At 36.7% G+C, this 26061-nt stretch overlaps 1 protein-coding gene across 1 annotated transcript in view; it reads right to left on the reverse strand.

Annotated features, from left to right (window-relative positions):
- LOC150085249 (centrosomal protein of 120 kDa-like) overlaps nucleotides 1-26061 on the reverse strand; it is a 213987-nt gene that overhangs the window by 32135 nt on the left and 155791 nt on the right. The window contains exons 12-15 of the mRNA XM_090374498.1: nucleotides 21599-21751; nucleotides 14500-14589; nucleotides 12004-12096; nucleotides 8991-9103 (exon numbers count right to left, since the gene is read on the reverse strand). Of these exons, the coding sequence (XP_090230624.1) occupies nucleotides 8991-9103; nucleotides 12004-12096; nucleotides 14500-14589; nucleotides 21599-21751 (449 nt within the window). The remainder of the gene's footprint in view (nucleotides 1-8990; nucleotides 9104-12003; nucleotides 12097-14499; nucleotides 14590-21598; nucleotides 21752-26061) is intronic.

Below are 26061 nucleotides of genomic sequence, written 5' to 3' on the forward strand. Positions count from 1 at the left end.
TCACTCACACTAATGCTTTTGTGGATTTATTGGATGATTGTTTTCTACAGCAGCATGTTCGGGAGGCAACTGGAGGGAGTAATACTCTTGATCTGATTATCAGTAGTGATTCTTCATGCATTAAGAATCTGCAGATAAAGGAACCATTAGGTGGCAGTGATCACATCGTGCTGAAGTGGGATTTACTCAAAGAGGTAACTACCATCAGTGGTAAATGGAAAGGTTTTTGCTTTCGTGAAGGTGACTACGGTGGTCTGAGACAGTATTTAAATTCTATATAGTGGGACCAACTGATGATGTTACTAACAGCAAATTCAAAACGGGAAGCATTCAAAGAAATAATCTTGGAAGCTATTATGTTTTTCATACCAACTAAGAAATTTGTTCAAGATTTAGGCCTAAATGGATGTCAGATGAACTAATTAGACATGTGGCAGAGAAGAAAAATGCATGGTATATATATATATATATATATATATAAATTAACAGGTGAAACGGAAGCCTATGACAGATATAAGCTGGTCTGTAACCAAGTCACAAAGGAGATTAGGCGGGCAAAGGCAGATTATGAGAAATCTTTGGCAAGGGATGCAAAGAAAAACAGCAAAGAATTCTTTACTTATGTAAACTCTAGAAGGAAGGGGATGAATCAGATTGGTCCATTTGATATCGATGGTTGAACTGCTGATGATCCTGCACAGGTAGCTAACAAACTAAATGAATATTTTGCATCTACCTTCATACATTAGAAGTTATTCAGGGAGGGGAATGGCAGAGGTGTATTAAACTCTGGCAGTAAGCTAGATAATCTTGTAACAAGTGAGAGTAAAGTGTAGGAGGAATTGTTGAAGATAAACGTAAGAAAGGAACCTGAGGTGGATGGAATCTATCCAGATACATTAAAGGAGGTAAGCACACCCTTAGCCATAATTATGTGAGCTTCCTTGGATTCAGGTGAGGTACCCATGGGCTGGAGATGTGTAAATGTGACCCCAATCCACAAAGGAGGATCAAAGGGAGACACAGGTAATTACAGACCTGTTAGTTTAACTTCTGTTCCAGGGAAATTAATGGAGGCACTGGTTAAAGAAGCATTGCAGAATCATCTAAACAAGACTTCAGTTATAGCTTGGACACAGCATGGGTTTGTTAAGGGGAAGGCTTGTCTGACCAATATGATTGGATAATATGATATGGTTGCAAAGGAACTGGATGCAAAGAATAATTTTGATATGATATATTTGGATCTTAGAAAGCCTTTTGATACTGTTGCACATGGAAAACTGCTGCACAAATTGGAGCAGTGTGGCATTGGAGGCAAATTGCTGCTATGGATAAAGAGATGGTTGTGTGGGAGAAGATAGATTGATTGATTGATTGATTGGTTTGGTTTTTTATGGCGCATTGGCAGCTGTGGCCATAATGCGCCAGTGAAGATAGAGAAGACTAATCAATGGACACTGCTCCTTGTGGACTAGTGTTATAAGCGGAGTCCCTCAGGGTTTGGTGTTGGGTCTATTGTTGTTTTCTGTATTCATTAATGATATTGATGATGGTATATCAGGCTTAACGCCCAAGTTTGCAGACAATACGAAGGTCGGCAGGGTTGTTAATGACACTAATGATAGTATGCTGCTGCAATAGGATCTAGAAAAGTTGAGCTGATGGGCTGATAGGTGTCAACTGAAGTTTAACATTGACAAACGTAAAGTACTGCATATGGGAAGCAGTAACTCCAGAGTAACATATTAATTGTGTGGTACTACACTGACAGTAGAGAGTTAAAAGGACCTGGGGGTAATTGTGCCAGGAAGATATGAAGTTTCTGAGTAGTGGAGACGGTCTACAAGAGTAGCTCATGGTGTCTTGTCAATGATATACAGGAATTTTTCTAGCAGGGATAAGGAGGTGATTATCCTCTTGTATAAGGCAATGGTCAGGCCACACCTTGAGTACTGTATACATGTCTGGAGGCCTCATTTTAAGAAGGATGTAGAGCTTTTGGAACGAGTACAGAGAAGGGCAACGAGATTAGTGAATGGAACAATGGGTTGCTCTTATGAAGAAAGACTTAAGTTTTGGAAATTACAGTGTCTAGGCACCTGGGAAGTAATCTGATTGAGGAGTATAAAGCCTTCAGTGGTTTGAGCATGCTCAATGCTGATAGGATTCTTCCTCTTGCTCAGAATAATCGCCTGAGAGGGCATACATTCAAATTGAGGAAAGACAGTTGTAGGATAGATGTGCGGAAGTTTGCCTTTAGCCAACAGGTGGTTGATTGCTAGAACAAACTTCCATCTGTCATTGTAGAAGTTGATAGCTTAAACAGATTCAAGGCAAAACTAGACAAACATTTGGAGCAAGTGGATGGGTGAAATGAGAAGGGTGTGTGTGTGTGTGTGTGTTTTTTTGGCTGATGCTATATAAGCTTGCTTTCTTGCATCATATGAAAATATATCAATGTAGTGTTAGGTAGGTTAAAAAACTGCTTGTTTGGAGGGGAGGGGTATATATACAGAGTAATAATTTAATCCTTTGTGATCCAATGTTGCATCAGATGCACCTTTCTGTTTTGCCAATTATATAGCTTGTTTTCCACTCTTCTGAAGAAGTTGGTGTAATTATTGAACTGCATATAAATAATTTGCCAATACATTCAATAGTTAATAGCCAGTGGCTGCAGTTTGTTTTTCATTTTTACTGTTCACTACATATTTACTTTCTATCAGAAACTAAATGTTTTAGTTATGGTGTCAATATCTTGTAATGAAAAAATTTCTAATGAAAAATTGCTATAACTTTCTGAATAAGAATTTGATTTACTTTTGTCGGATAGTGAGGATGATGTTATTTTCAATCCTGATGATATATCTTGCAGCAGTGATTAATAATATGATGATGACCTGTCAACTAATGCTGGTGTGGGAAATTGAAGACCAAGGAAAATTAATGTTGTTTCATTCAAACAATTTCCCTCTTCTGTTTCAAACTGTGGATTTCATTCGAGTATTCCAAAAATCAAACTTGAATATTTTGAATGAAAAAATAATCATGCTAAAGAAAATCTTTCAGGTAAGTTAGCATTAGTAGAGGCATATGATGCAAGAAAGCAACCTTATGCAGCATCAGACAAAAAAAAAAACACCTCCCATTTCATCCCTCCATTTGTTCCAAATGTCTGTCCAGCTCAGTCTTAAATTTATTTAGGCTATCAACTTCAACAACAATAGATGGAATTGTTTCCCACCAATCAACTACCCGCTGGCTAAAGGCAAATTTCTGCGCATCTATTCTATAACTATCTTTCCTCATCTGTGCCCCCTCAGGTTCTTAATGTGAACAAACGGAAGAATCTAATCAACATTCAGCTTGCTCAACCCATTCAAGGCCTTATACACCTCAATCAGATCACCTTGCAGGTGCCTACTCTCCAGGCGCTGCAATTTGCAGAACTTAAGCTTTTCTTGGTAAGAGCACCCCTTTGTTCCCCTCACCAATCTTGTTGCTCTTCTTTGTACTCATTCTAGCAACTCTACATCCTTCCTAAAATGAGGCCTCCAGAACTGTACACAGTACTCTAGGTGTGGCCTGACCATTGCCTTATATAACTGGATAATCACCTCCCTGTCCCTGCCAGCAAAATTCCTATATATCATGGACAAGACTCCGTGACCTGCCATGGCAGCCCATCTGCGCTGCTAAGCAAACTTCATATTCAACTGCACAATTACCCCCAAGTCCTTTTCACTTTACCTGAGTGTAGTATCACACAGTTGGTACATTTCACTTCGGTTATTGCTACCCATATGCAGTACTTTGCATTTGTCGATGTTAAACTTCAGTTGTCACTTCTCCGCCCATTTTCCCAACTTATCTAGATCCAGTTGGAGTAGCATACTGTCTTTGCTGTCGTTAACAACCCTGCCAACCTTTGTATCATCTGCAAACTTGGACATTAAACCTGATGTACCTTCATCAATATCATTGATAAATATACAAAACAACAATGCATCCAACACCGAACCCTAGGGAACTCCACTAATAAGATTTGTCCATGAAGAGCAGTGTCCATTGATTACCACTCTCTGTCATCTCCCACTCAACCATCCCTTTATCCATTGTAGCAACTTACCCTTAATGCCATATCTCTCCAATTTGTACAGCAGTCTTCCATGTGCAACAGTATCACAGTATACTTCCTGATTGTTCCATATGGTGTAACTGGGTTTCAGTTTCAATAAATGAATTAAAGGTTTTTTTGGTGCAATTGTCAATACGGAACTAAATGAAAAACATCTATAAAGGAATACTGGTGGATTTCATTTGATCATTGACTGATTTTACACTAGCATTCAACTAGCAGAAGAACTATATAAACTGAATATATGCATAACAGGCACTGTTATGGAAAGCAAGAATTTTTTACTGATAGAGATCAAGATGACAAAGAAAATTTAAAACACAAGAGTCATTAGTTTCCAAAAGGACGATATAAAGTTTAAGTGCTGGAGTGGAAAGACAAAAGAACTGTACCTATGCTTTCTACTTTCTTTGATACTCAAACTGTGGTCACAACAGGTAAGGTAAAAGGAGGGGAAATCTTAAATATTGAAAAGCCAGTTGCTATTTGTGAATATAGAAAAAATATGGGAGCAGTAGGAGAGCTGACCATTACTGTGTGAGTTATTCTTTCACTCAGAAATCAATGAAATGGTGGAGAAAGTTGATTTTCTAACTATTAGAAGGTTTAAATTGTGAACAGCTTCATCTTGGTGAAGGTGACGGATTCATCTAAAAAAAAAACAAAAAAAAAATAAAACTTCGTCACAAGCAGTTTTGAAAAAAGTTGCTTGTTCAGCTAGGAGATGTCCAAAATAAGAACGTTCTTTCTAGAAAAAGGCCAACAAGTTCAGATTCCAAAGAGATTGAATGGCTGTTGTCATTTTGTGATGAAACAAGAAAATTCAAATAAGAGGAAAGACCTGCAGTATGTAGTGACAGAAGAGTTAGTGGTGGAAGAAAACAAACAGTTTAGTATTGTGAGACATGCTCCAGAAAACCAGGATTGTATCCTAGTGAATGTTTCAAGAAATACCACACATTTCTCTCCTCATGTAGGTAATTATCCAGTTGACCTTTGAATTTCTGCAAACTGTCACTCTCAACTATCTATGGAGGCAACTTGTTCCGGTAATCAATGACTTGATGGCTAAAAGAAAACTTCCTACAATCTACTTTAAACCTCTTCCCCTGTAATTTAAATTTATGGCCCCTACTTCTGGAATTCTTTATAAATGAAATTCTGCCTTCATTCATTTTTAACAACCGCTCTCAGAGCCTTATAAACTTCGATCAGGTCCTCCTGTAAGGTGCCCAGTTGCCAAGCTCACTCTGAAGCCCACATAATTGGAGCCTTTCCCTGTATGGTTGTCCTTTTGCCAATCTCATTATGTGAGTTATCCGTCTTTGGACCCTTTTCAAGCAGTTCATTTTTTTTTCAGATGAGGTCTCCATACTTGGATAGTATTTGAAATGTGGCCTTACAATTGGCTCATACAGTGGGATGTGACTCTCTACAGGATAATGTTCGATAAATTATCAATAGGTCACATTGAGCTTTCCTGGCCACCTGTTTACACTGCTCATAAAACTTCATATCTGTATGTATCATAACTCCCAGATCCCTTTCTTCCTCTAATGTTTTTAATTCACCCTCACAAGGTGTATAATTTATTTTGAGGGTGCTATTTCCCAATTGTAAGACCTTGCATTTAGCTGCAAAACATAGCTACCACTTTTTCTGACCATTTTTGAAGCCTGTTCAAGTCATCCTGAAGGAATACTGCTTAGCCCTGATCATTAATTAACAACTCTCCCAATCTTTACATTATCACTTTTTCTGACCATTTTTGAAGCCTGTTCAAGTCATCCTGAAGGAATACTGCTTAGCGCTGATCATTAATTAACAACTCTCCCAATCTTTACATTATCTGCAAATTTTTGCAACACATCCTTTATCCCTTCATTGACGTTTATGAAAATCAGAAACAAGAGTGGGGCAAGAAGTGATCCTTGGTCAACTTGTGGGATCAATGGATATTCTTCAGGTTGGTGTAATGTTAGTTACACCAACTTGAAGAATATCCATTGATCACAACCCTCTGTCTTCTACTCTATATTGTAAATTTAGATAAGTTTTATGTTGACCAGTACTTTCACTTCTAATTCTATTTCCTATTATAAACTTTTCTCTTCGTTTTCAGGGGAAGTCTCTCCTTCCTCCCCTCTTTTCTATTACTTTTCCTCCCTTACCTGTTCCCACTTCTCCCACTAGATGCCTTTCCATTTCACATATTCTTTGAGGTCTCCAGCTAGCTCTGGAAATCTCAGTATGTTTCTCACTCTGATAAAAGTCCTTTGTGCACCTCCACACAGCTAGGGATGGAAGTCAGGGACCAAGTGTTCCCTGCACCCTGGCTGCAAAGTCACCAGGTGCCAGCACTTGCATGCACACAAACTGGCTTCTGTCTTGCAGATGCTACAGTGGCATATAGGGGAACTCTGGAGACTGCTTACTTTAACTAATAACACTTTGTCTTTTGCTCTGCAGCCAGGCTTAGAATCTTTCCAGTAATCCCAACATGTTCCAGTTATATATAGTAACCTCTCATACAGTAAAATATGAGATAAATCCACTTTGGACTTATTGGTGGCAAAAGTGTATTGGCCACTTTACAGTTGATACACTTTTGCCACCAATGCTGTAATATGTTGATTCCAGCTTCAAACAATGTTCTTTCATGGGCCACCAGGAATGCATCAATTGTAGCAATGACATCAGTGGGAAAATGGATGCCAGCCAGGTACTTTTCAAATTAGAAAACAAGGAAAGTTCAATGTGCTACATCTGGTGGATATGGAGGATGGCCCAAGATTTCAAAGCCACACTAATGCAGTGCAGCCAGAGCAATGAGAGATTTGTGTGCAGGAATACTGTCCTAATAGAACAAGATGCAAATATCTCAAAAGGTCTGCATAATATACCCTTGTGACTCTCTAGCCTTGCTGGAGATAATCCACTAGTAACACTCCATCAGCATCCTAAAAACCTATGCCATCATCTTTCCAGCAAGAGGAACTGACTTGGCTTTCTTTGCAGGGGAAGAAGGGCTGTGTTTCCATTTTGGACTTCTCCTTTGCCTACATATCTCATCTATGGTTACAAACCTTGCAAGAAAAAATGCTGGATCTGCTTGAAAATGACGCAAATATTTACTTGACTTGGAATTCTTGTGTGTTTTTCATCTGCTTTCAATAATTTTGCTGACACTTTTTTCATAGTGAAAACCTCATGCCAACACCTTTTTCATAGTGGAAACCTCTGTTATTGTGCGGTACACATTCAGATGAGATGTCCAAGACACTGCAATGTACCAAACTGTCACTCGTCGATCACTAATCACCAGCACACTGTCAACTTCTGGAGAGATGGACATTGTAGAACTGGAAGTGGTTCATCTTCCAGGCTCTTCCTCTCTTGTTTAAATTCTGCTGCCCACTACTTAACCATGAAATAGCATATATACATTAAGTTTTTAGAGACAGAATTAGCAGAAGTCTATCTAATACAGATTGGGAGTTACAAGGTTCAGAGAATGAGATAGATAACTACAGATCTGTCAGTCTAACCTCTGAGGCGGGGAAAATAACAGAGTCAATATCTAAAGAAGTAATGCAAGTTCATCTTGATAATAGTGGAGCCATACAGAATGGGTTTTTTAAAGACAAACCATACCTAAGCCATCCGATTAGCTTCTGTGAGGTGAATGCAAAGAATAATTCTGACATAGATTTCATTAAAGCATTTGACACTGTACCACATGTGCAATTATTGTATAAATTGAAGCAATGTGGCATGGCCACTGCACTTCATGGATTAATGTAATGAGTAGGGCTACCACAGGCATCAGTGTTGGGCCCTTACTGTTTTCCATATTTATTCAAGCTTGATATCCAAGCTTGCTGATAATTCAAAGGTAGGCACAGTGTTTAATGACAGTAATCAAGGCATGCTGCTCCAAGAAAATGTAGATAAACTAAGCAGATAGGCTGAAAAGTGGCAACTGAGGTTTAAAATCAATAAATGCAAGGATAACTGCTGCCCAAGTGCAATAAATGCATTTGAGCAGTAGTAATCCCTGAATAACATACCACAGGTAGAACCAAACTCAAGGTATTTGATATGGAAAAAGACATGGGTAATTATACAGTATGACACGAAATTCTCTGAACAATGCAAACAGGCAGCTAGAACAGTCCATAGGATTCTTTCATTGGTGATATAGGATATATGCCAACAAGGACAAATAGGTGTTTATCCTATTGTATAAGGCAATGGTTAGGCTACATATGGAATACTGCATACAAGTTTGGAAACCTCATTTTAGGAAAAATATCAATCTGTTAGAAAGTATGCAGAGAAAAGCACCAAGATTAGTTGGTGACACAAAAGGAAAACTAAGGTTCTGTAAATTACAATCATTGGAAGTGCGGTATCAGTGTGGTGATCTAATAGAAGTGTAAAAGGCTTTAAAAGAGTTAAATAAACTAAACACTGATATCATCTTTACTTTTTTTTTTTTCAGATGACACACACACATGCATAAAAGGGGATATAGTTTTAAACTGGAAAAGGATAGTCACAAAAGAAATGTATGGAAATTTTCATTTATCCTGAGTAATAATTGATTGTTATAATAAATTTCTACCTAATGATTGGAAGTGGGTAGTCTGAATAAAAAAAAAAGGTGGCTTGAACAAATTACTATGAGGAGTAGGCAAATGTTGGGTAATTTTTTTGGTTCGTGCTGTATAAGCTTTTCTTCCTTGCAATTTGTTCCCAATACTAATACTAATAAACACTAACCTCTGTAATTTACATGTCAAAAAATTAATTATAATTTATTAGAAATTGAGTTAAAAATATTTACCTTTCCATTTCTAGTAAGTGATCACATTCATTCTTTATACGTGATACAACATCCTTTGTTTCTTGTTGCTGTCGGTGCTGTTGGTGTTTTAAGTCTGAAGTATCCCGGACTAACTGCAAACAGTATCAAAATAAATTAATAAATAAACTTATCACAAAACTTTCATTTATTGAGTTTTAGTTTTCTGCTTTTAAGAAATTGTTATTATTTGTTTTGTTATTTGTTTTTTTTAGGAGCATTAGCAACTAAGGCCATATTGCTCCGAGATATGCGGTGGTCATTCCCTGACCTTTCCGCATCCTCCGTATTTGGTGGTGACGGGCTCGAACCCCGGTCTAATCAAGAAGCGTGTGCTACGCACTGCTGCTCCTTCCCACCTGGCTATGGAGGTGTCCTATTAAGAAATAACTGTGAAGATAATTACATTGAGTTATATGGGTGGTGGATGGAATAATGGAACTACTTATTAAAAGTCATTCAGTATGGTGTTGATGCAGTATGTATCCAGGATAGGACTGATACAGTTTACAGAATCCACTAAACTGGAACTGTCCTACAGAGATCTGGCACCATTCATCAATAAAAAAAAAAAAAAAGAAAAAAAAAAGTTGTTAATTTGAGCAGGATGGATGGTGGCAAAAACCCGTGTTGTGAATACTGCTGCTGCTGCTCCAGAAGTCCACACAAATTTTCTATGGGACTGATATCAAGGGACTGCAATGGCCATAGCAGATGGTAACTTCATTCCTGTGATCTCTGGACAACTGCTTAACATTATAGATTCTGTGAATCATAGCACTGTCATCCTGGAGGACATTCATTCTGGTAGAGCAATAATGCTGCAGCATGGAGTGTAGATGATCACTCCAGATGCCTGCACAGCTCATGCTAGTAAGATAGTCATCTACTGGGATGAGTATCTTTCTCTCTCTGGAGGGGAGACACAAGCTTTGGTAATCTGACCACACCAGTACAGAACCACTCAAATTCTTGATTACTGGACGTGGACACTTCAAAACTTATGGTATCTTTGGCTGTCACCACGTCTGTTCACTGTGAAAAAGTGAAGGGAAATTCTCAGATCACATCATACACTCAGTGATCTGTGGCCTATGTTCCTAGCAACATGGGGCATATTGACAGGTAGTGGTGGTGGGTATTATGAGCACAAAACCCAGCCAGAGTATCCATCTTTGTGTAGCTCTCTTCTGACCATCATTACGGAGACAGATTGTCTGTAACCCAGACATTCTGTATATATGTGCAGAATGAATTCTGCACATATATACTTGGTATGCCATTGCTTGTCTTTTATGCTTTACAATCCAGACTAATAACTTGAAGTCTCTGTTGACACATATGCGCTGTCTGCTGTTACATTTTGATGACAATGACATCTTCTTGTCTTTCATGCTGACATTTTATGCCTTTGAGGCAGTTCCCCATGAAACATTAGTGAGTTTCATGTCTTTTTCACAAATGCTTCCACCAGCCGCCACGCTCCAATGATTTAATTCTATTCAAAGTTGCTCTTTTCATACCCACATACAGAGGAAAGCTGGGAAGCAAACTGCATGTCGTAACATCTTCAGATTTTCATACATGTCATGGGGTCCTGGTAACCAAAAGTTTCCATTATTCAGTTCATTAACTGTAGTTTGTTCAAGAAATGATATTTTTAGATTCATATTTTTATAAACCTTTCTTCACAAAAGTGATTATGGTGGATATGACTAAATTTATAGGCTTATTTAAACAACAAGATATTTATTACATTCCCTGAGAACATGATTTATATAAGGGAGCACAGTTTGCTTGAGAATATAATTTATATAAGGGCTATTTGAAAAGTAAGGTAGAAGATGCTTTATGAAAATAAATTCACAGGACAATGAAACAACACATAAATGAAGGCACATCAGTGCCTTTATTTATGTGTATTCATTTCTTGAACACATCAACCGTATAGTTTAACATTCTAAGTGTTATTTCCTAACTGTAATTGTGAACAGTCATTTGCATCTGTAAATATTTGAAAAAGCAAACTAATACTAACCTGTAATAAAATTACTTGAGGAGTAAGTAAGATATGCTAAGGCAGACTGATGAGGAAGTGAAGCGTAGTATTAATTTTGAACATGTAAACAAAATAGAAAGGCATTTGAACTGTATTTAACCATAAGTTTCTTTCAAGAACTTTTTTAAGTTACCTTATAACAGAAAGAATATGAACCTGAATGTTTCCAGATGGGTGGCAAGTAATGGAGCAACCCTGCTTTGAAGTTTCAACAAATGAAGATTAGATACTTTGCTTGCTGAACATGAGACTTTTTTGAAACATAAGACAGTTTGAAACTGATAATCAATGCATTTGCTGACCATAATGAATTTGTCACTAAAATTTTTAACAACTGAACTTTACAGAATCAAATAAACCATAGCACACATTCTATGAATGAAAGAAATGCACAGTCGGTAATTTATGTATTTGTTTCATCTGCAGAATGTTTGTTATAGAGAAAATACATAAAAACAATAATTTCATTCAAACTAGACATACTTAATACTACAAAAGGAAGACTTTTAATTATGAAGAGGATAATTTAATTATAAAAGAGATTTTGTTTCAGAAGAGAAAACTTTCATGCCAACTCTCTGACTTTTTCATTATACTTAGGTGATCCAGTATCACTCTTGCTATCTTTCATTGGAAAAGATTTTAGTAAAATTGTTTGCAATGGTCATGTGCATTTTTTTTTTTGGAATGATTAGTCTTTGAATCTTTTCATGGTCAACAGAGGTTTATATTTGGTATTTTTCATTATATTCAGTGCAACAACTGATCACCTTGAAGAGCTAGTATTTGACATATTAAAATCAACTATACCATTCAATATTTAGTTAATTTTACATTATTCACTAAAAAGAAAGAAACATGTTTTGTGCCCCCTATATATATATTAGTGAAGAATAATTAAGCTATCAGAGTCTGTAATTTCCTTTTGAAAGTTACCTCAGCTTCTCGATCTGCCAAACACCTTTTCTGCATGGTGGTATCTGCTAAAGCTTGTTTTAACTTTTCTTCTAAATTAATACATTCTTGAAGCTAGAAAAAAAACCACAGCATTTTCATAAAGTATATTACATTTTATTTATCTGTAATATAACAAAATTCTGCTTAACGGGTAATCAGAAATGGATCAAGTGTAGGTAACTGAATTGCAAACTTAGCTAATCTACTTTTTTTTTTTTATCATATAATATCATTAAAATCCTCCTATCCAATATAAATGAATTTTATCAAACACAGAATACAGTTTCTTAGGGTAGAAATATTAATGTGAGATACTTTTCTTGATGATTAGGCCTGACAAAATAATTCAAGATGCCACAAATTATTAAGTAGTTCCATTATTTTGTAATACTTAATATACAATAAGATTCACTTGATAACAACAATTTACGTTTCATTATAAAAAAAAAAATTCTATATATTGGCATGGGCAACTATAAATGATAAATACTATTTTTAATATTTAATAATGGAGCCAGAGAAGGAGGGGGGGGAGAGAATGATATATGTATCCCAAAGTTTTGATAATGCATGAGGGTTGAACAGAAAGTAAGGTCACAGGGACTTAATATATATCAAACTAGTGCCTATAAATTATTTGCACGCACGCACGCACGCACGCACGCGCGCGCGCACACACACACACACACACACGCACACGCACACACACACACACACACACACACACACACACACACAAGTTCGAAGAGATTGTCCACTGATTAATCAAACTGTTCATTTCAATGTTAAAGAAATTTAGATTTTTTGTATATAATACTCTATTTTGTTTTCTTGGTTGTTTGTTTGTTATTTGGTTTTTAGGAGCATTAGCAACTAAGGCCATATTGCTCCGGGATATGCGGTGGTCATTCCCTGACCTTTCTGCATCCTCCGTATTTGGTGGTGACGGGCTCGAACCCCGGTCTAATCAAGAAGCGTGTGCTACGCACTGTTGCTCCTTCCCATCTGGCTACGGAAGCGCTGTTTTCTTGGATCCTAGTTGATAAATCTTACATTAGTAATATAATGTGAATGAAACTGAATAGTTATTCACTGCATCAGGCATAAGTAGTCCAATAGCAAGAGTTTAGAGTACTAATTAAACCTTATTGTATATTTGTAATTTGTTTATTTCTTGCTTGTAATCTATAAATAAATTATACTTTTATTGAATATATTGATATATTTTTTTTATTTATTTAATTGTATCTAGCAGTAAATATGTTTTCCAATAGAAATAATGAGCATAATGTTATCAGGATGGTGTGAGCTTCAGCAGTGGTTCGACCACCAGCTGTAACAATGATAGTGGTGCATTTTGTTTTTTATTTGTGAAAACAAATTTTTGATTTGAAAAAAGCACATAGATGCCTTGAAAAGCAATATGAAAAGTAAATGCCTTGAAACTTTGGTGGCTCATTTTGGTGGAGAGTATTACCATACATAAATTGGGTGGATCACCAGGCACTCATTACTCTGGTTCCAAGCAAGATAATCTTAGCAAGGGATTCATCTGTTCGAAAAATTTGTGAAAACAAATTTTTGATTTGAAAAAAGCATATAGATGCCTTGAAAAGCAATATGAAAAGTAAATGCCTTGAAACTTTGGTGGCTCATTTTGGTGGAGAGTATTACCATACATTAATTGGGTGGATCACCAGGCACTCATTACTCTGGTTCCAAGCAAGATAATCTTAGCAAGGGATTCATCTGTTCGAAAATTTGCAAATATTTCACTAATAAAAATATATGGAACAAAACCAGAGTATGTCTCCTATGTTTTATTGAATATACTGATATAGTTTTGTAATTTATTTAATTTTATCTACCAGTAAATATGGTTTCCACTAGAAACAGTAAGCATATGGCTCAGGATGATGTGAATTTAACTCAGTAGTGGCTGTCACCAATTTTAACAATAATGATGGTGCATAGATTGAAAAACCCAAAATTTTATTATTTTTTTGTTAGACGCAAAAAATAATGATATTACTAACCAGCTAATCTGTTCTTATGGAAACTAAAGGGACTATGATTATCGACCATACACAAGCTAATGACACAAAACAAACAGGGCTGAAGACTTGATTGCAAAATATAAGGTATTTCTAGGTCAAATTATTTCCCCTATCTCTCCTTTAGGTTAAAATGACAGTGTTAGCAAGTCAAAATTTTCTTTCTTAATAATAGTGTACACTTTTAGGACGAAAATTCCATTATCTTTCATGTCAGATGCACTCTAAAATCAGTCAGTAAAATAATTTTAGCACCTGTAGCCTTCACTGTAACTGTATCACAACTTCACAGACATTTTATAGGAGGGTATTGAACATTAATAACACTAACTTTTGATAGAGGCAAGGTAGCTACTATTTTTGCCAGTGTTTTTATCTCTCTCTCACACACAATATACAACCTGCAAAAGAATATGCTAACCTTTCTTTGCATCATCAACTCTCTTTCTGTATCACGTCGTTTCCACTCATTAGTTAATGCTTGTAAATGTTGCTTTTCTTTTTCTTTTAGCTAAAAAATGATAAAGATGCATTTCATTAGTAACAATAAATAAAGTAATTTTATGTCTCTGAAAAAACAAAAAATTTATTATATAAATGATAGCAATCAACAACATATATATTTTATTACCATAGAAGTGTCAATGAATTTGAAGCTACCAGAATAAGAAAGAAAGTTTATAGAGAATCAGCAAAAAAAAAAAAAAAAAAAAACAACAAAAAAAAGAACCCCTTCCCATTTCACCCAACCATTTGCTTCAAAGCTTTGTCTAGTTGTTTGAATTTATTTCAACAATGAACACATCCACAACGAGAGATAGAACTTTGTTCCAGCAATCGACTACCTGCTAGCTAAAGGCATATTTCTGCACATCTATTCTACAACTGTCTTTCCTCAATTTGAATTTATGCCTTCTCAGGTTCATAATCTGAGCAAGAGAAAGAATCCCATCAGAATTCAGCATGCTGAACCCATTAAAAGCCTTATACACCTCAATCAGATCACCGCACAGGTGCTTAGTCTACAGATGCTGTATTTTGAAGAATTTAATCCTTTCTTGGTAAGAGGACCCCTTCATTTCCCACACCAATCTCGTTGCCCCTTCTCTGTACTTTGTCTAGCAATGCTACATCCTTTCTAAAATGAGGCCTCCAGACCTGTATACAGTACTCAAGGTTTGGCCTGACCTTATACAAAGAGATAACCACCTCCTTTTCCCTACTAGCATATTTCCCTATTCCTGTATACACCGCTCAGAAAAAATCATATCTGACTGCACAATTACCCCCAGGTCTTTTTCATTCTCTATCACTCTGGGTGTAGTACCACACAGTTCATACGTTTCTCTGGGGTTACTGTTTTGCATTTGTCAATGTTAAACTTCAGTTGCCACTTCTCAGCTTGTCTGCCCAACCTTTCTAAATCCTGTTGCAGTAGCGAACTGTCATTACTATCAGTAACAATCCTGCCAATCTTTGTATCACCTGCGAACTTGAACATTAAGCCTGATATATCTTCATCAATATCATTGATAAATATAGAAAATAACAATGGGCCAAACACCGAACCATGGGGTACTCGAGTAATAACGTTAGTCCGTGAAGAGCAGTGTCCATTGATTACCACTCTCTGTCTTCTCCCATTCAACCATTCTTGTATCCATTATAGAAACCTGCCCTTAATGCCATACTGCTCCAATTTGTACAGTAGTCTTCCACGTTTACACAAGTAATTATAGACCTGTTAGTTTAACTTCTGTTTCCAGGAAAATTAATGGAGGCACTGGTTAAAGAAGCACTGCAGGATCATCCAGACAAAACTTCACTTATAGTTCGGAAAGGGAAAGTCTTGCCTGACCAATCTGATTGGATACTATGATGTGGTCACAAAGGAACTGGATGCAGGGAATAACTCTGATATCATATATTTGGATCTTAGAAAGGCTTTTGATACTGTTGCACATGGAAGACTGCTGCACAAATTGGAGCAGTGTGGCATTGGAGGCAAATTGCTGCTATGGATAAAGGGATGGTTGAGTGGGAGAAGACAGAGAGTGGTAATCAATGGATACTGCTCATTGTGGACTAATGTTATTAGTGGAGTCCCTCAGGTTCAGTGTTGGGTCCATTGTTGTTTTCTGTATTTATAAATGATACTGATGATGGTATATCAAGCGTAATGTCTAAGTTTGCAGATGATATGAAGGTTGGCAGGGTTGTTAAGGACACCAATGACAGTATGCTACTGAAACAGGATCTACAAAAGTTGAGCAGATGGGCTGGAGGTGGCAAATGAAGTTTAACACTGACAAATGTAAAGTACTACATACGGGAAGCAGTAACCCCGGAGTAACGTATCAACTCTGTGGTATTACACTGACAGTGGTTGAGAGTGAAAAGGACCTTGGGGTAATTGTGCAGGCAGATATGAAGTTTTCTGAGTAGTGCAGACGGCCTGCAAGAGTAGCTCATGGTGTGTTGTCAATGATACACAGGAATTTTTCTAGCAGGGATAAGGAGGTAATATCCCCTTGTATAAGGCAATGATCAGGTCACACCTTGAGTACTATATACAGGTCTGGAGGCCTCATTTTAAGAAGGATGTAGAGCTGTTGGAATGAGTACAGAGAAGGGCAACCCTCTGAACAGAGGATTGCTCTTATGAAGAAAGGCTTAAGTTTTGCAAATTACAGTGTCTGGAGACTAGGCACCTGTGAGGTGATCTGATAGAGTGTATAAAGCCTTGAATGGTTTGAGCATGCTCAATGCTGATGGGATTCTTCCTCTTGCTCAGAATAATCACCTGAGAGGGCATAATTTCAGATTGAGGAAAGATAGATGTAGGATGGATATGCGGAAGTTTGCCTTTAGCCAGCAGGTAGTTGATCAGTGGAGCAGACTTCCATCCTTTGTTGTGGAAGTTGATAGCCTAAATAAATTTAAGGCTGAGCTGGACAGGTATTTGGAATGAACGGAGGGGTGAAATGGGAGCGTTCTTTTTTTTTTTTTTTTTCTGGCTGATGCTGCATAAGCTTGCTTTCTTGCATCATATGCCTCTACTAATGCTAATGTGCAACAGTATCAAAAGCTTTCCTGAAATTCAAGTATATGATATTAAAATTATTTTATGCATCAGTTCCTTTGTGACCACATCATAGTATCCAATCAAATTGGTCAGACAAGACTTTCCCTTAATAAACACATGCTGTGACTGAAATATTACTGCAGTCTTGTCTAGATCAGTGTTTCCCAAACTTTTTTAGTCATGGAACACTTTTCATTTCACAATATATATTTACGGAACACACAAAACACAAGTTTAGTGGGAGTCAAAGAAACGTTTGCTAATATTTTATTACATACGACACACCGTGTAACAAGCATCTTTATTTACACATGTAAAGCCGAAATTCAAATAACTGTCATCATACTTTTGTTTTGGTCTTTTATTAGTTGGTACCTGTTTTTTCGATTCGAATTTTTTGGGAACAAACGGCTGCGATTGTTCGTCCTCACTATGAAGTGTGACAATATTGTGCTCGTCTTCATTGACCACATTACAATACTAGAAGTACTTGCATCTCATTTTAAAGTTCCTTTTTCAACCACAAATCCATGGTAATTTATTTTAATAATATTTAATGATACTGATAATTATCAAAAGTTTTTTATTCAAGGAAGTAAGTTTAGTTATGATATTGGTTCGCTTCCCCCTCTTCTTCAATCCGTGTACTCCAACTTAAATCGCATACTTCTCCAAGCAAAAGCCCGCCAAAATAAAGTGTTCCGCAGTCTATCTGACTATTAGTTTATGCCAGTATATTAATAACCGAAAAATAATTGTTAAAAATTATAATGATACAAAAGTGGTGTATGCTACAAATATGCAAAATTTATTTATTTTATTTTATTTTAGTATTAGCAGAGGCATATGATACAAGAAAGTAAGCTTATACAGCATCATACAAAAAAAAAAATAAATAAATAAAAACCTTCCCATTTCACCCATCCGGTCACTCAAATGTTTGTCTAGTTCAGCTTTAAATTTATTTAAGCTATCAACTTCCACAACAATAGATGAAAGTCTGTAATTCTGTTCCAGCAATCAATTACTCGTTGGCTACTAAAGGCAAACTTCTGTACATCTATTCTACAACTGTCTTTCCTCAATTTGAATCTATGCCCCCTCAGGTTTTTAGTCTGAGCAAGCGGAAGTATCCCATCAGCATTGAGCCTGCTCAAACCAGTCAAGGCCTTATATACCTATATCAAATCACCTCGCAGGTGCCTAGTCTCCAGATGCTGCACCTTGCACAACTTAAGCCTTTCTTCATCTCACCAATCTTGTTCCCCTTTTCTGTACTTGTTCTAGCAACTCTGCATCCTTCCTAAAATGAGGCCTCCAGACCTGTATACAGTACTCAAGGTGTGGCCTGACCATTGCCTTATACAAAGAGATAATCACCTCCTAGTCTCTGCTAGCAGAATTCCTATATATTATTGCCAAAACTCCATGACATGCTCTGGCAGCCCATCTGCACTGCTCAGACAACTGCACAATTACCCCTAGGTATTTTTCATTCTCCACTGCCCTGGAGAATGAAAATTTTAAAATTTTAATTTTAAATTTTTAAAATAATTTTTTTATTATTTAAAAAAAATTGAAATATTAATTATGATTTTTCATGTAACACTTGTTCACATCTCAAGGAACACTAGCGTTCGGCCAAACACAGTTTGGGAAATGCTGGTCTAGATGATCCCGCAATGCTTCTTTAACCAGTGACTCCATTATTTTTCCTGGAACAGAAGTTAAACTAACAGGTCTGTAATTACCCATGTCACCTTTTGATCCTACTTTGTGAATTAGGGATACATTTGCACATCTTCAGTCTATGGGGAACTTCCCTGAATCCAAGGATGCTCTCATAATTATGGCTAAGGGTTTGCTTACTTCCTTTGTCACCTCCTTTAATAAAACTGGATAGATCCCACCCACTCCAGGTGCCGTTCTTAAGTTTAACTTCAACAATTTTTTCTCCACTTTGCTCTCATTTATTATCATTTTGCTCCCTGTTAGAGTTTAATAAACTTCCATCCTCAACTTCCCTACAGAATTCCCCATGTGTGAATGTAGATGCAAAATACTCATTCAGTTTGTCAGTGATCTGAGCAGGATTATTTACAGTTGATTCATTAATATCAAGTGGACAAACCTGATTCATCTACTTCCTTCTAGAGTTTATATAGGTAAAGATGTCTTTGCTGTTTTTCTTTGCATCCTTTGCCAAAGATTCCTTGTAATCTGCCTTTGTTTGCGTAACCTCCTTTGTAACTTGATTACAGACTATATACAGATTATATCTACTGTAGGCCTCCATGTCGCCTGATAATTTATATGCATCCTATGCATTTTGCTTCTCTGCCATGAGTCTCATTAGTTGATCTGACATCCATTTAGGCGTAAACCTTGAACAGCATTTTTTTAGGCATGAAAGTGTAATAGTTTCCAAGATGAATTCCTTGAATGCTTCTCATTTAGAAATGTGTTGTTCGTAACATCAGTTGGTCCCATTGTATAGAATTTAAAAACTGTCTGAGACCACTAGTCACCTTTACGAAAGCAAAAACTCTTTCCTTTACCGCTGATGGTAGTGACATCTTTAAGTAAATCCCACGTCAGTACACTGTGATCACTGCCACCTAGTGTTTCCCTTTATCAGCAAATTCTTAATGCATTAATAATCACTGCTGATAATCAGATCAAGAGTATTACTCCCTCTGGTTGCTCCTCGAACATGTTGCTGTAGAAAACAATCCTCCAATAAATCCACAAAAGTCTTGCTAGTGTGTGAGTGACCAACCCAAAAGTTCTCGTCAATATCTGGGAAGCTAAAACCCCCATTATAAGACATTCTGATTTACTGGCCCACTCTATTTCTCTGTACAGTTGTTGATTGTACTCATCAGAGTCATTATGCTTATATTACACTCCTACTCTCATTTTTGGTTTTCCGGTGCTTATGTTACACTAAACTGACTCACCATTGCACTGTCCATCTATATCAACTGGATGCACTTCCTTTGATTTTATGTGTTTCTTAACAAACAGCATAACTCCTCATCCCTTCGTATCCTGTCTGTACACATTGTACTCCCCAAATTTGATTTCTGCACCGCTTATATCTGTGTGACACCATGTGTCTGATATCTCAACAATATCTGCCTTTGATGTCTTAACCAGCACTTCCAATTCATCAAATTTATTTACTATAATCCTAGCATTGGTGTATATGCACCTGTTCTTAATCTTCATTACCCTAACACAGCCCATGCATTTACTCGTTTGGTTGTAAAACATCTAGTTTGGGTTTGGTGGGGTGCATGGGGGATAGGAAAATGGTGATTCTAGTCATAACTTCAAATCCATGTCCTCAAATTTTAAGGGTACAGCTTTAAAATTTCTTTTCAGGGTAACCACCAGACCGAAACAATTGGCTATACTCTAGAAGAAAACCAGATCATTAGGTGTATAATCTTACTGCCTTTATTCTGCTAACTGTGAATGAGTCTGATTAATGACCAACTTTTACCTCACCTACATCAATGTGCTACAAACAGGCAAACTAATGGAATAGACTTATCTGGGAAAATAACTAAACCTCTAAAACACTTCTGAATTAATTTCATCAATATATATATAGTATCAGTTCTAATCTCAGTAATTTCCATATCTGTCTACTGTGTTTCTCTGAGTCCAAACATCTTCTCTGACAGAATTTCAGTTATTGATTTCCTTGACCCTTCACTTATCTCATTTATCCTAATTATATGTTCTATGATTCCTTCCCCTTCAAAGATAGTACCAGTGTGTATGTTTGCTCCAGTATTCTTTCTCAGAGATCCCCTAACCTGGATTTTTTTTTTTAAATTCAAATTGTTTTTATTTCATTCTGTTAAATTCATTTGTTGGACAATATTTTCTGAATTTAGTGATCCACATACAGTTCTCTCCTACTTAGCATTCAAAATTATGCAACATTCTTAAAAACAAATTTGAGAATTCAGATTATTGGGGTGTGAGGGTGATTTATGAATTATAAAAAATCAGTCACCTAATTAAACTTGAGGATATAATGTGGAATTACTATTAAGTAGGTTTAGTAAGGACACAGTACCACATGAAGTATTTAATAAGTTTAACTGGAACAAGAGGACAATTATTACACTGTACTATTGCAGCCTTGGAGAGATTGTGTATCCCCCTGGACCCAAGCAGTCTCACTCAACAAATAAATAAATTGCTTATGTTTTGAATTTCTGTGTTGAAGTCCATCTTCAGGCCTGGCTTTTTGGTTTAGGGTAAGCATATAATCCTACTCTGAAAACAGAAATGTAGCCAATTTATTTGGCTACATTTCTGTTTTTGTTACTGGGACTATTGTAATAATTGTCCTATCGTACCAGTAAGCTAATTAAATTCATGTGGTAAAGTGTCTCTACTAAATCTAATCACTCACCTGATTTCTAAAGAGAACTTTTTGCTGTTCCTGCCATAATTCTAGTTCTAGAGCAGCTTGCATCATTTCATCTTCCGTCATCCTGAATACTTTTTGGTCCAAGCCCAATTCACTTAACTTTGGAAACTGTCCATCTGGTTTTTCACTAGAACACTAAAGTGATAACAATAGTAAAGTTTAGATATATATGAATTATAGTGCAATAAAAACCCAATATAACTTTTAAAAAAAATCTTATTATATAAATACATCAAATTTTTTGCTTTGATGACAATTGAGATGACAATTGAGATGATTTTGATGACAATTGAGAAACTACAAATAAAAGTTTATAGTCAAATTAATGATTAAAAGTACATAAAATCTGAATACAGATTATTTTTGTTAATGCAACTAAGGGAAGTAGCTTAAAGCTACTGAGGCCTCAGGAGTGGATGGCATACAGTTATACTAAAAAAAGATCTCCCTGGATTGAAGAAATGTTGATGTTGTCCCAGTCCATAAGGGAAGACTAAAGAGTTTGGTCAGGCACCTGCTTCCCTTTGTGATATATCTGGTAGGAGAATGGCAGAATTATTTAAGAAGTACGAGTCAATGTTGAAAAAAAGCCGTGAGTTAGGGTTGAATTTGAAAGTGTGCAGTTCTGCCCAGACATGATAGGAGAGGTATATGATGAGAGCCCTGTCAATCAATTTTGCCCTGGAGAGATTGTGCAATAATTGCTGATGGTATAGAGGCAGTGTTAGGCGGGTTGGAAAACTGCTAGCTTGAGGAGAGGGGGAACACAGACTAATAGATTAACAGCAACCACTGGAAGAGGTGAAGGTGAATCTTGCACTGTTTCTATTGGAATGAGCAGCAGCTGGGAAAACAAGGTGCATTGGAGTACAGCAAACTCCAATGCTAGGAGTTTGGTAAATAAATTTGACAAATTTGAGGTTTCGGTCAAAACATCAAAGGCAGATATTGTTGGGATATCAGAGACATGGTGTCACACAGATATAAAGAATGCAGAAATGGAATTTGGGAAGTACAATGTATACAGGAAGGATTGACAGGATAGGCAGGGAGGAGGAGTTATGGTATTAGTTAAGAAACACAAAATCCAAATAAGTACAGCCAGTTGACATGGATGGATAGACAGAGCAGTGTCGAGTCAGTTTGGTGTGACATAAGCACTGGGAAAGCAAAATAGAGAGGAGTGTGTTATAGGCCTCATGATAGGCCTAATGACTCCAATGAGTATAATAAACAGCTGTACAGAGAAATAGAGTGGGCCAGTAAACAGAGTGTTTTATAATGGGGGATTTTAATTTCCCAGATATTGACTGAAATTTGTGGGTTGATCATTCAGACACTAGCAAAGCTTTTGTGAATTTATTGGATTGTTTTCTATAGCAGCATATTCAGGAGGCAACTAGAGGGAATAATACTCTTGATCTGACTATCAGTAGTGATTCTTCATGCATCAAGAATCTGCAGATAAAGGAACCACTAGGTGGCAGTGATCACAGTGTGCTGAAGAGGGATTTACTCAAAGAGGTAACTACCATCAGGGGTAAAGGGAAAGGTTTTTGCTTTAGTAAAGGTGACTGCAGTGGTCTGAGACAGTATTTAAATTCTATATAGTGGGACCAACTGATGATGTTACCAACAGCAAATTCAAAACGGGAAATGATGGAAGCTATTATGCTTTTCATACCAATTAAGAAATATTGTTCAAGGTTTTGCCCTAAATGGATGTCAGATGAACTAATGAGACATGTTTTGATTTTTTTTTTTTTTTTTTGATTTGGTAGTTGTTGGCGCATCGGCTTCTGTGGCCATTTTGCACCTCCCAAGGTTTTTGCAGTACTTTGATCCAAGCCCGAGGCTGGAATCGAACCCGCGACCTTTGGGTTGCCGGGCAGGTACTTTACCCACTCGGCTAGCCCGGTCGGCTAATGAGACATGTGGCAGAGAAGTAAAATGCATGGAATACATATAAATTAACAGGTGACATGGAAGCCGATGACAGATATAAGCTGGTTTGTAACTTTGTTACAGAGGAGGTTGGGCAGGCAAAAGCAGATTACGAGAAATATTTGGCAAAGGATGCAAAGAAAAACAGCAGAGAGTTTTTTATTATGTAAATTTTATGTTTTTTATTATGTAAATAATAAAAAAATAATAACTCTTTGCTGATTCATCTCCTTCCTTCTAGAGAAAGAAGGGGATGAATCAGATTGCTCCACTTGATATCGATGGTTCAACTGTTGATGATCCTGCTCAAGTAGCTAACAAACGAAATGAGTATTTTGCAACTACATTCACACGAGGAGTTATTCAAGGAGGGGAATGCCACAGGTGAATTAAACTTTGGCAATGAGCTAGATGATTTTGTAATAACTGAGAGCAAAAAGAGGAAGAAATTGTTGATGATGAACATAAGAAAGGCAGTGGGGTAGATTGGAATCTATCCAGTTATATTAAAGGAGGCAGCAAAGAAAGTAAGCAAACCCTTAGCCATAATTATGAGCTTCCTTGAACTCAGGGAGGTACCCATGGACTGGAGACATGCAAATGTGACCCCAATTCACAACGGAGGATCACAGGACAACACAGGTAAAATAATTACAGATCTGTTAGTTTAAATTCTGTTCCAGGGAAATTAATGGAGGCACTTGTTAAAGAAGCACTGCAGGATTGCCTAAACAAGACTTCAGTTATAGCTCGGACACAGCATGGGTTTATTAAGGGGAAGTCTTGTCTGACCAAATTTGATTAGGTACTATGATGTGGTCACAAAGGAACTGGAAGCAAAGAATAATTTTGATATGATATATTTGGATCTTAGAAAGGCTTTTGATACTGTTCAACATGGAAGACTGCTGCACAAATTGGAGCAGTGAGACATTAGAGGCAAATTGCTGCTATGGATAAAGGGATGGTTGAAGGGAGAAGACAGAGTGGAAATCAATGGACACTGACCTTCGAGGACTTGTGTTATTAGTGGAGACCATAAATTCAAATTGAGGAAAGACAGTTGTAGGATAGATGTGTAGAAGTTTGCCTTTATCCAGTGGGTGGTTGATTGCTGGAACAAACTTCCATCTGTTATTGTAGAAGTTGATAGCTTAAATAGATCCAAGGCAGAACTAGACAAACATTTGGAGCGAGTGGATGGATGAAGTGAAGTTTTTTTTTTTTTTTTGTCTGATGCTATATAAGCTTGCTTTCCTGCATCACATGCCTTTATGAATGCTAATGCTAATACTACAAAAAGTATCCAGATATGGTGGTTTCATACTGATGTTGCTACTCACTTCAACAGCAAACAGTATGCCATTACTTCAACAGCATATCCAGTCCTCTTTGGAAGAAGTTGTATTTAAGTGGTATTCAAAAATTGAACAAGTTAGTGCATAGTATCATGTTAATTCATAGTAAAACACCGAAGTGGGTGAAATGGCATCGTCCTTGTTGTATCTCATATTGTGAATGCCTTCACAACGAGTTGCCCTGATATTGCACTACCTCGAATAAGCAACACTTCCCCAGTGGAGAAGACTAACGTTACTTATTCTTGGCGGATACCACCACTAGTGGGTGGTAGTGCAATATCAGGGAAACTCATTGTGAAGGCATTCACAATAAGAGATATAACAAAAATGACCCCACTTCACCCACTCTGGTGATTTACTACCAACTAATAAGATGCTATGCACTAACTTGTTCGATTAGTGAGGTTTCAGTAGTCTGTGGCTATTAGTTCTAAAATCTTTTTAGTGGTATTCACAGCAAGTTTCAGTGGCATTGGCGTGCGTGTTGTTGAGCTAAAGGCAGCAGCAGAAATGTTTGCAAAGCATTTGAAGTTATACAATTTTACTTGCAGATCAGGATGGCTGCAGCGATTTAGACAGAGGCACAATATCACTAATAGAAAGCTTTGTGGTGAAGACCAAAGTGGCAATGTTAAAGGTGTTGAGCCATTTAGAAAAAAATTAAATGAAATAATAATACAATCAAGACAAACTCTTGACAGTTTCTTCAAACCTTCATTATTACATTCAAAAACAAGTACAACTTCTGAGTCTTCTATCGATGGATAAATGTATTGTCTTTTTATTGTTTATTTTTTTTAAATATTGTTTATTTATTTTTTAAATTTATTTTCATGAGCACTACCTATATCATTTAATTTTCCATTTATTTGTGTTCTAAGTTTTTTTTTCTCTTTTAAGGCTATCTTTTGCTTCGCTAATTGCGACTATCGCTTGATCTGGATGACCTCCTCCCAATTAATCCAGATTAGCAAGGAATTACTGTATGTTTTTACTGAAAAAGATGGAGGCAAACATTTCTGAAACATATGGTTGATTAATGTGGCATAAAATTAAATTAATTATGCAGTATAGTGAGTGTTTATTACTAATATTGTTTGTCATTGCATTCACTAATTAAGTCCTTCAATCTTTCAAATT

The sequence above is a fragment of the Mastigoproctus giganteus genome, chromosome 5 (assembly GCF_048544385.1).
Source record: "Mastigoproctus giganteus isolate SK-2022 chromosome 5, ASM4854438v1, whole genome shotgun sequence".
NCBI lineage: Eukaryota > Metazoa > Arthropoda > Arachnida > Uropygi > Thelyphonidae > Mastigoproctus > Mastigoproctus giganteus.